At 42.1% G+C, this 12373-nt stretch overlaps 1 protein-coding gene across 2 annotated transcripts in view; it reads right to left on the bottom strand.

The window, feature by feature from the left end:
• Positions 1–1775: 1775 nt before the first annotated feature.
• The window catches only part of LOC119185206 (tenascin-like), a 23110-nt gene continuing 12512 nt past the window's right edge, over positions 1776–12373 (bottom strand). For both annotated transcript variants that reach the window (XM_075871484.1, XM_075871485.1), the window contains 5 exons: positions 9382–9699; positions 6931–7242; positions 5891–6033; positions 4051–4210; positions 1776–2012 (listed from right to left, as the gene is read on the bottom strand). In XM_075871484.1, coding sequence (XP_075727599.1) covers positions 2011–2012; positions 4051–4210; positions 5891–6033; positions 6931–7242; positions 9382–9699 — 935 coding nt within the window. In that variant the 3' untranslated portion in view covers positions 1776–2010. The remainder of the gene's footprint in view (positions 2013–4050; positions 4211–5890; positions 6034–6930; positions 7243–9381; positions 9700–12373) is intronic.

A 12373-nucleotide genomic window follows, 5' to 3' on the forward strand; every position in this document is an offset into this window, starting at 1 on the left:
ACCCCAGGCGGTCGAAATTTCCGCAACTCTCCGTTGCGGCGTCTCTCATAATAATATAGTGGTTTCGGGACGTTAAATTGTAGATATAATAATAATAATAATAATAATAATAATAATAATAATAATAATAATAATAATAATAATAATAATAATAATAATAATAATAATAATAATAATAATAATAATAATAATAATAATAATTTATTATGCATATTTTTCGTGTCTCACACTTGATATACTAGGTTTTTACGATGCCATTTGCGAAACTCTTTATCCTTCGCACAACGGGCTCAGATTGTAGGTATCAAGGTTGCTATGTGGAAAGTATAAAAATGAGCATGAGGATTGCAAAAAACCCTAGAAGTAGCCAACTTGAGTTAAGGACAGTAAAAGTACCCAAAAGTAGGCATGGCTGTATAAAAACAGCTGTGACCTTTTCACTTATACGGCTCTATTAGGATTTTCTTAGTAGGAATCCAAATGAGTAGAGCAAACACAATTTAAAGACATAATTTCCATCAGACAGAGGTTAAAATATCAACTTCAGAAATCATTTCGTAAAAGAACACAGTTTCTTGCAGCGCTGCATAAATGTCACTCCCCTCTTGCGTTGCGGAAATTTTCGTGAAAGCACTGGAAGTACCCGCCTTGTGACGACAATAATAACGAGCACTGCACGATGTGCTCAAGGTCACAGTTTGTAGCATCAGCACATCAGTTGTCGTCAGTTCGGCGATAGTTTCGGACATGAATAATTCCGAGCGAGTAGTGCTTCCATCTTTCACAACCTGCCTCATACGAAGAAATACAAGGGTGTCCTCATACAAGGGTGTCTAAACTCACGTTCTGCAATAGGTGGTCCTCTAAAGTAGACACGATGAGACAGTTTTCCATCTGTACGTCATTCAGACATCTTTTGTCTAATGCAAGCGCCAAATCCCACTTAGAAGCAGAAACAGACCCAATTTTCCTCCGAACACCCTGGCAACCATGGATGCTAATATAGCTATACCGGGGGATATCCTTGGTGCCAATAGCTAAATGTCAACTGCTCATTACACCATAAGTGAACGTGTTTATCAAAAGGGCAAGTGAGCTAAAAATACTGCTTACGCATCGGCTTCTATGTCATTCACGTGACTGTGGTGACCAAAACGAAGCGCCAAACGTTTGCAATGACGCCTTGGGTGTCATTGCAAACGTTTCTCATGAATGAGTGCATTGAGTGATCGATCCATCGGTTGGTTTTTTAATCTTTTCGCGAGGCGTAATGAATACACGTTTTTGGTTATTATAATGTGTGGCATATATGGTACAAGGGCGTCCTCCCCCACTTTGTCAGTCATTATTTAGGGGCGAAGCTCTTAAGGGTGTGGGTCGTTCTGTCGTATAGTAATGGTATGTTGTAGTAGTAGCCACTTATAGTTATATTTAGTAATTGCTCACTAGATAGCGTCGTATCACTTGATTACGTTAGTGGTTTTCGTATTATAAAAAATTCGCAGCATATCCGCTGAGTGAATGATGATCAGTGGGACAAAGCGTCCGCCCATGAGTCCGTCAATGCGTCCGTCCGATGCGTGCTCTAGTGCGATAGGAGCGGATGAACATAATCACTAGGCCTACCCGTTTTAGATAACGTCATCCACTTCATTTGCAGCTATCCGTACCTCTGTTTTCTGACACCACCTCCTAGATGAGCTCGAATGATTTTCCGTACCGTTCGTATTCATGCTGCCAGGTGCCGGGTAAAACATAACTCGGTGTACGAATACTTCCTGATACGCGCACAAATTTTTTATTATCTTTTTTTCGCAGAAATGAAGAGATAGAACTTGTTTCTTTTCAGTGTCAGGTCATCTCAGTTGATCTTTTTTTTTTTTTTCACCCATTGCGACGACCACCAATCCAAGTCTCAGCTGAAGGATGGGTCAGTTGAGGACGATTCTTTTGTCGCTCGTGTTTTCCTCTGACAGGAAGGATTTCAGACGATGTGGTACAGGGTGTTTGCTCTGCAATTAAATGTTAGAAAAGGGTATTTTAAAAAAACTGGGCAGGAATACAAGAGTGGTTCCCACATTTCTTTATTACGCTCACTCACTCAGCGTCGTAATTTTGTTGCCACCTTTGTTTGAATTAACACTCGCAAAGTGAAACGCAAAAGAACCCAAACTATGATGAACTTTTTAGTGCAATAAAAACGCCATTTTTTCAAGATAGCGTATTAGGCCAGAACTGCTACTATCGAGCAAAGCTTGACTTTTTTCATAGAGCACCGACCATAGATTATGGGCTTGATTCACCGCTTGAAACCAATACTCGTATCTGCCGCCTTACTAGAGACATATGGGAACTTTGTTTATTTGTATGTTGAGGGGCTTTTTGGCGTTGGCTGTAGAGCTTTCGTACGAACAGAACAACGTCACGGAATTTAGCAATCTGAAACTTTCGGATAACGTGATGTTATGACGTCACATGAATATGTTCTGCCCCACTGGGGTAGGGGTCACCGATAGCCCATTTTCGCGTTTCATGAGGCAGCTAATACTTTCTGTTCAAGATTTCATTTTTTCTCTCACAGGTTTCTAATATCTCTCTTTTCAGGTTACACAAGACCTACGCCGACACACATGAGACGTGTGCTCTTCAGCACTTTAAACCAACACTCATTCTGCAATCATCTGCTGACGTGGCAAAGTAAGATACTTCATTGTTCGTTCTTGTTGTTGGCAAATGTGTTCGTTGAGAGCCGTAAAACAACGCGAAGTGAAAAAGGGGAAGACGGACAAAGAAAATTTTCGTGTTCGCATATTTATCTTTACTCGTACGTAGGTCGACACATTAACATGCGTCAGCGACAGTATGAACATAATGCAATGGTTGTTTTACGGCTTGCTTAAGCAGAGACGTCAATTAAACCAGAGAAAGAAAATTGGGAAATCATTAGGCTTCGCCTTCATGAGTCCAACGCGATAACGATTTCCCGCCCCTAGTACGCACTGAGTTTAAAATGGCTTACGCAAATGAAGCTTTCGAATATGGCTGCAAACGTGTGATGGGTAGCATGCTTTAAACCAGTGGTAATTGCGCGCGTGAAGTGTTTTCAAAGTTGCTATGCACCCACTACGTGGACTACAGGTAAAACACGCTGTAACGCGTGTGCCTATCGTAGTGAGTGGTCTGATTCAATCTATGAATTCATCCTCGTTGCATCCTCTTACACCCAACCGCAATGTACGCTTGTACCACACATTACTCCAATATTGCGTATTGCAATGTGAAGCATGTATAAGGAACGCCTGCGTTTATAAAGCATGCAAGCTAATTTGACTGCAATTTAAAGCAGGATAATTTATTTCCACTGTACTTTGAATCAGATGCGTGGCTGTGTTGTAGAACACATGCTTGCCACGTAAACGACCCCGATTCATTCCTCATTCAGACCCAGACTTTTTGATACTTATTTTCTTTGTATCTTCTTCGATTTTTAACTCCTGCTCAAAATGTTGATTAGAAACAAGCTCTTGCCCCGCCACGGTGGTCTAGTGGCTAAGGGACTCGGCTACTGACCCGCAGTTCGCGGGATCGAATCCCGGCTGCGGCGGCTGCATTTCCGATGGAGGCGGAAATCTTGTAGGCCAGTGTGCTCAGATTCGGGTGCACGTTAAAGTACCCCAGGTGGTCGAAATTTCCGGAGCCCTCCACTACGGCGTCTCTCATAATCAAATGGTGCTTTTGGGACGTTAAACCACACATACCAATCATAAAGAACACCTTTACGCTATCTCGGTAAAACCATACACTCGAAAAACACTGCACAAATAACAGTAAAACGCTGTAAACTATTCAATACCGAGATGGGCGATCAAATCGGCTTTAACGTTTCATAACCTTACGACTTTGGAAACACAGTGGTAGTAAAATAGCTTGCGTTATGATTATTTACCATACTGGAATATACATTCCATGGTGTAACAGTGACGAAAATGTCGACCTAAGGTTTTTTTTTATGGAAGCGTTTGAAATGCACTTTTCGCCTACCGGACTTACATTGAACGCCGTAGAATCCGATTTGTTTTGAGACTTCATTGTTGTACCTGAGGGTAACTCTGCACGTATGAAATCCTCCAGGATTGGGATGTTTCAATTTCACGACCATTTGGCTGCTGTATGAATTACGTGCCTCGCAGTCCACACCGAAACAAGAAAGCTGCAACAAATAAATGACAAATGTTCGCCACGTATACACTTCTTTATGCGTCATCAAGGTACTGTAATTAGAGTGCTCTAAAATACCTATATGAGGTAAATCACAATGACTGCGAAAAGTTGCTGAACTATAGTAATTACGATAACAAACTTGCCTCGCAGCTTTGTAAATAGTACAGCGAATGGCATTGGTAACAGCCACCTCTAACGATGACTGAAATATTGCAATGATTTTTCTGTCAATCCTTATAGAATATTATAACACCCTCAGGGCCGAAAGGGTGTTACAGAAACAAGAAGAAGATACAATGTGAGATAGGGAAAACAACAATAATAACAGTGAAGCAAACACAAAAACATGCAATCACTTGCAAATATATTACGCAGTTACGCCAAAAGGAGTTTTGAAACTGAAAACTTAGTTTGTCTCTGAGTGTTCATCCCTCTTTTTCTTGCATTCCTATATTTACGAAAGTTGTTACGAAATGCGATGAAAAACGGAAAGCAAAACAATCGAGCCGCAATAAGCAAAGAATGGCCGATGTGCTCATTGGGTGATATGTGAACGCGTCCATGCTTTCAAGTGGCGGTCGAGCACAATACCTTTCTTGTATCATAGGTAATGCAGCGCACTACAATAGCTACCCAGACGATACGTATTCACAAATAGAATTTTCCTATTGAACGGCGTGGGGAAAAAGCGTTCTGAAGTTCATGAAAAATTCATTTGCATTCACGTGCGCGCTGAGATGCTTTAAATTTTTTTTCGCACAATCACTTGTGAGATTTGTTTAACTGAGGTGCTAGCATAGCGTTTTGTTGTGATATTTAGAAAATACATTGTGTTTAAATTACATCCGAATGGCACGTTTCATATTTTCGCGCACGTCAGCGTCTAGTCTTCGTACGGCACGCACACGCTCCCCGTACTTAAACGCCTGTTAGGCTCAACATTGCAGAGGTGAAATTGTTTTTTTTTTTTGCGCATGAATTTTCATGTTTACCTTTTCATCTGCAAAAGGATTTAAATTCTTTGCCCCGAAGTTGACAGAAAGCGCTCTTCTGTTACATTTGCCTTGCGTAGAGTGCGCAACGCGGTCACGTGATTCATGTGTATTCACACTTTCTGAGCATACGTGTGTACCACAGCGGCGAACACTTTTGCTTTGGTTTCGTTATGGCTCTTCCAGAACTAGGCAGAAATCAGGATTAGCGTATATTGGGTGGCTGTGGGCCTTTGTCCAGCTGCCTCTTTCGGAGAGCAGCTTTTACCTGCAGCTGTCCTTCATCAACCAATTGATGAAGTATAAAACATAACAAAACAACAACAACAACAACAATATTAATAACAATAGTAATAATATGAAATAATAATTATAATAATAATAATAATAATAATAATAATAATAATAATAATAATAATAATAATAATAATAATAATAATAATAATAATAATAATAATAATAATAATAATAATAATAACATCGACGTATTTTTTCATGGTTAGGAACGTGTTGAGTTGACAGAATGAGATAAACGGAAGGACAGATTTCCGGTTCACTGCAGCGCGTTTGGAATTGTCCAATTTTCTAAGGAAAAACTGGAGATTCCTAATTTAGTTTTATTGAAGATCGCTGTGCTGGTTTGAATGTAGTGCGAGTTTTTAAAGATTGGGACCCACCGCAATTGCTCCACTCTTGTAGACGCGACACATACCCGCCCCGCAGTAACGCGGTGGGCAGGACGGCGGAAGATGCGGGTCTATGATGATTTCAGCCTTAGTGGGTGTCACCCTGTCAAGGTAGAGGTCAAAGTCTACAAGATCTGCGAAGACATGCAGTGAAATGTTATAAATGAAATGTCCTCTATTATGAGCGTCCACATTATGACATCGTATTTATTTCAATTCACCATGACCTTTTCGCGCACTAATTACTCTGTGTAAAGTGGTACACTCTGTGAAGTTGAATACCGTATGATAGCTGTGGTTTAAAGGCAGTCTGAGTAGCCGTACAAAAAAGGAGAAAAAGAGTTACGACTATGATGATGCATGCGTTTGCATAAACATAATCGTGAATTAGCGTATTCAGGAGCACTTCTGCTGTGCCGTACTAAGCATATTCTAAATTTTTTAGAGAACGAACTGCAAGGGAACCCTACAAAAATCTCTGAAATGCACCCTGGCATGATCACAGCAGCACGCTATGCAGGCAATGCAATTGTAATAATTTTCTAGAGCTAGGAAGCATTATCATAAGGACTGTGAAGTCCACAAATGGCAAAGCTGTTGACCTCCCCGACAGTGTATTCATACGCAGGCCCCGCCGCGGTGGTCTAGTGGCTAAGGTACTCGGCTGCTGACCCGCAGGTCGCGGGTTCGACTCCCGGCTGCGGCGGCTGCATTTCCGATGGAGGCGGAAATGTTGTAGGCCCGTGTGCTCAGATTTGAGGGCACGTTAAAGAACCCCAGGTGGTCGAAATTTGCGGAGCCCTCCACTACGGCGTCTGTCATAATCAAATGGTGGTTTTGGGACGTTAAACCCCACAAATCAATCAATATTCATACGCAGCCTGAGATTATCCTGTGCTCAAACATGCAAGAATGTTATACACGAGTCAAACATCCTATATCGCAAACCTCACGTTACAATTGTTTTTCTAGTGAATACTTCAACAATAAACACGGCAATGTTGTGTGAGAGCATGCCACAAAACACCTACCTCCTTCTTTAGAATACACAGACAATGCTTCACCACGTGAAACACGTCTATGTGGTCCATTTCTCTGAGTGCGTAGAATTACGCTGGTGTTTACGCAGGCTGGCAGATGTGCACAAGTAACATTTGTAACGTCAGGCTCTAGAACGGTTGTCCCAACACATGAACCAATAGGCTGCGTTTTAAAGATCGAATGTTCGTAAGGTTCATAGGTGACCTCGAGATTGTACTTGTCGAAGCAGCCAGTTGGCCGATTCCAGCGCAGTACAAATGTGTCATTAGCCACTTTAATTGTCGGCAGCACCTCTGGCATATCTGCAAATAAAAATGGCGTTGACAGAGCAATTATATTTTATGTGGTTTCTCTTACTAACCTTTAACAAACAGCATGGACGGAGACGGCTGTGGTTGACAAGCGGCTCAAGAAAAGATTTTTAGCAAGGTTCTAGCAAAACAATTAAGTGAAGTAATGTCTTGAGCGTTCAACGAAAAACTTCAGTAACTCATCATTTATCAGCCTGCTTCACCGGCACTGCATAGCGAATTCCTATCCCAATGATCTTCAATTTTTCCTATTTGGCACAACAGCGTAAACAAGCTCGGTAGTTCCAACTTTCTGTTTCGGCGTCAGTTTCCTTGATTTTCAGTGATAGTTAAGCGTTGCCGATGATGATTAGAAACATGTGCAAACAAAGAAAAACCCGCACACTGCATATTTGAGGCGACTCTACGGTCCTCCGGTAGAGAATTCCTTTGAGTGGACGGTACCAGCTCACCGACATTTCATTGATTGCACTTTTCCCAGCAAAATTTACAAGGGCGGCTGTGAGGGCGCCTGAACCCGGCTATAGTTTATTACTTGCGTGACGTTTCAGAACAACTTGAACAGTTTACGACCTACAAGCACCAGGACGACTTACACTGATACGTCTGAAACCTGCTTTGCTGCGCCTATTGCTATCCGCACTCTAGATTTTACTGCCATGGAGGCGCCCCAAGTGGGCGCTGTAAATTAGGGCAATTAAAATGATAAATTAAAAGCACTTATACTTGTCCGTTATCTTTTCTACGTTGTCATTCTATTTGTGCGGATTTCTCTCAAGCACTTATGCCTGACCAATTAATTTAGAGGATTCGTCTCAATCTTCAGTAACTCTGAACAACGATGTTCTCCATCCTCATCGGTTCCCTATCCAGTCTGCTCAAACGCAGTAAACTAGTCTAGAACGGTCATATTTTTGGGCTTTACATCCATCTTTGTTGGAATCGCCCTTCTTGTAGATTACTCCCGGGCCTAGGCAACAGCTACTGACCTCTTCCAGAGACTTTTTATGCAAGTATTCTTCACCAATATTTGAAATGCCTGCAATGCTACTGATATTTATACTGGGACTACTGCTGAAACCTATGTCAGTGTGATAGTTTTGTTACAGTAAGGTAATGTATAAATAGAGATAATGTTCCATAAGCCGTTTAGTAGCAGTAGTGATATTAGTGATGACACTTTACATACAGTGAGCACATGACAGAGCTCACTGCAGGGGCAAGTAATAAAGGCAAACAGTCTGACAACGGGCTCTGCCCCTCCGCAGTTCATGCTAAGCTTCGACATGACCGCAGCAAAAAAAAATTTGAGATAAATACATTTGTTTTGAGAGAAATGGACAACAAGCAGCTTTCACGTGTAGACTAAAATTTATACACTAAGAAAAGAAAATGCCCACAGAACACAATTCAAGAGTTCGAAGTTACTCTCGTAGACAAACACAACCGAGTGTAATTAACTAAAAAATTGGAATAGTGAGCAACACAAAATGCACGTGGATGCACCGATATTACATTGTACACTACTACAATTTCAGGACAAGGGCCGAGGCGCCAGTGCTTTATTGAGGTTTAATGCTGCAGTTGCATGCTATTACGGTGAGGCAGTCGTAACGGCTGCTAGGAGGTGCATAATATGAATGAGCTTTCTACTCAGAAAGGGGTATGAGCATGCAGATCTACCATGCTGTAGAAAAGAGCATTAAATAAAAGTAGTAATACGCGTTTATACCTAAAAAAAGTTACCGATCAAAATATTCTGAATGCAAAAATAGCTCAAAGAACAAATATGCACAAGTAGCACATACTTTTCTAGTGTCATAATTTGTGATATCTCGCTTTCTTTTTTGCATGATTCGTATGCGTATGCTAAGTGACAATACCACTATGCCACACATAAAATCCGAACCTCTTGTAATGGTTGTATAGGTATAGAGAAATATACTAGCTAAAACACGCCGCATACCAATTTAGAAATAAAAAAGTACAAAAATTAAGCCAGAAACTATGAAACTGAACCACTGCACAGCGTTCCTTCCACTTCTTTGGTCACTAGCTGGTTATTACTGCAATATAAAATTCAGCAACTCAGCATCGCAAGGAGACGGACGTAGGAGCGTATAGAAGTACCTTTTTTGTACATGACGATGTCGTGCAGGGAAACGCCAGATGAAGTAAGCTCGAGTGGTCCTTTTCTTTGCGTACGTACGGTGATTTTCACGCTGCAAGCTTCTATTTTCCTGCACGTGATGCTAGTGTGTTCAGCGTCAACACTGATTCCACCCGCACAGGAGCCCGCACTGAGGCCTCCGACACCTCTGCGTCCGCTGTTTTCTTCAGCGACTTCTACTATGTAGCCGTCAAAGCAGCCCTCCGGTCGTTGCCAGGAAACAGTTATAGAATCCTTGTCCATCTCTGTCAGTTTCAGCTGCCTCACCTCAGGAAGACCTGCGTAGTGTTAGGAGAAAATTGATTTAGTTGGTCGCTGCCCCGCCGCGGTGGTATAGTGGCTAAGGTACTCGGCTGCTGAACCGCAGGTCGCGGGATCGAATCCCAGCTGTGGCGGCTGCATTTTCGATGGAAGTGGAAATGCTATAGGCCCGTGTGATCAGATCTGGGTGCTCGGTAAAGAACCCTAGGTGGTCAAAATTTTCCCAAGCCCTCCTCTACAAGCGTCTCTCACAATCATATGGGGGCTTTGGGACGTTAAACCCCACATATCAATCAATCAATCGGGGGTGTCCCTCACTGCCCACTGCATGTCTTCGCACGTGAGAATGGCCGTCTAGTTTATTTTTTTTCACGCAGCCGTTGGCATCGTCATATCTTCATATAATCGCATGCCTCAAACCGGCCACAAATTGTGCATCGTTGATGCAGGCGCATTTTATTGGTCGAAACGTGCGTTCCGTCTTGTGAGTTATATGTGACGAAAGCGCGGTAAGGGGGCACAGATCTTCGGCTAAACAAGCACCCCATCCACCGTTGTCGCACGTGTAGAGCATGCCTGCATGTCTGTAAGGTCGCGCATGCTCCTGTGCATGCGACGTCACGACACGCAACGGCCACAAGGTGTCGCGCCGCAGAGCAAAGCAGGTCGCTCGCGCGCATCATACACAGACGTGGCCGCGCCTGTACATGCCATGTGCTCGTGGTGCTCTGGCGGTCGTTTTGCTATCTTCACATTTACCATATTCGGTATTACGTGGCGTTAATAGATGGCGAAGGTATATGATTGGTGCAAACACAATAATCGCAACATGCATATCATGTGATAACATGACCACATGCCATCGTCATGATGCACTAGCGGCCGTTTCGCCAGCTTCGGATATACCGAATTTCCTAATACGTGACGCGAACGGACGACGATGTATGTGACACGTCGAAACATGGTCATCATGACATGCGTGCCATGTAAATGTCTACACGCTACGCTTATAGTGCTCTGGCGGTCGTGTCGCTATATTCATATATACCAAACTTGGAGTTATGTGACATGAATTGATGACTAAGATATATGACTGGTGCTAACAAGATACTGATGGTGTCCCTGTCTTGTAAGAGCATGACTACATATGACGCACATGGTGCACTCGCGGCCATTGCACTGGCTTCACATTCACCAAATACGATACTACGTGACGTGAATGGACTATGAAGGTAAGTGACACATCCAAACACGATAATCTTGATACGCGTGTCATGTAAAACATGACTACATGCTACGCTCACAGTGCGATCGCGGCTGTTTCACCAGCTTCACATATACAAAATTTGAGTGTTACGTGACATGCATGAAATAAAAACACAAATGCGAGTCGCCAACATGATAATCATGACATGGAAGTCATGGACAGCATAATTCACATGCCTACCACTGCTTGTGCTGGTAGTGCAAGCGTTATTGGTGTGGTCGCTACGTGTCTATAGACCATATACTTGCATTTTATCCAAATAACTGAGTGCGCATAACATTTCTACTAGTCTTTACTGTGTCCTACATTCATGCGCCTCGTGACGTTGACCTAAATTTTAGGTGACATACCAATATTCCTCATTCGTGCTTCGCATATGATTGATTCCAATAGTACGTGGGATCTGCTATCTTTTTTTATTTCGTCTTTATATCTTGTATCTTTCTCATCTGATAACCTAATGTCCCTAATCTATCGTTTCCTTCTGAGCTCTTCTTTCTTTAAATAACTACGGAGACTTTTCACCACCGTATCCTTACCATGAACTTGCCTGCAACACAAGGTCGTCTGTTTGTCGTTTTCGTTGTTTTTCAAAGGAAATAATTTTTGGGGGTTTCTTTATAATGTCTATTCAAGCCAGTTTTCTTCTGCGTGGAGACTAGACATGTGAAATACAGTTTTTTTTGCAATTTTTTGTTCTGTTTTTTTTTGGTACCACTAATCGTTAGCCTCATTTGCGCTGCATTACAAGTCGAGTGGCTCAAGCCGATCGATTGACTTTTTTCGCTTGGTGTCCCACAAACTTAGTTTTAAGCAATCAATAAAGGAAAATGAAAACTAAATGAAGTTTTGCCTGCAGTGCCTGATGACTTCTATTATTCTGTTAAGGATTGATACCCTTTTCAAGAACTTTTGCACCAGTTTAGTAGTGAAGCTCTGAAGAAATTTATTACCAACGCATTTCTTCATTACTACGAAAGCATCCATAGAGATGTAATGCGCAGAAAAAGGATTTTATTCTAAGTATACTCAATGTGCACACGTGATGATCCAGAATGGTTATCCACGAGCTTTTTTGTAAAACATGAATATTATAAAATTGAGCGAAATGTCTTACACTCGGAACAACCCACCTCGTTCTCTGAATAAGGCACACGTCCTAATTCACATCCGGCTTCTTATTACTAAGACATGTTTAGCACTCTTACTTTTCCATGTAAGCGCGAATAACGCATTGTTATGGCCACTACCTTCGTCTTGACGCACTTGCTATCACAATAAAGCGTCCCTAATAGTTTGAGCTGTTTGAGTTTTAAACAATTACGTGAAACCATGAAAAATTATTATGCGATCTCGTGACCACGCGAAAAACCGATGCCAGGCCTACGTGCTGGCAAAAAAATAGCAATAGGAGAACAAGACGT

The sequence above is a fragment of the Rhipicephalus microplus genome, chromosome 8 (genome assembly GCF_043290135.1).
Source record: "Rhipicephalus microplus isolate Deutch F79 chromosome 8, USDA_Rmic, whole genome shotgun sequence".
NCBI classification, from domain to species: domain Eukaryota; kingdom Metazoa; phylum Arthropoda; class Arachnida; order Ixodida; family Ixodidae; genus Rhipicephalus; species Rhipicephalus microplus.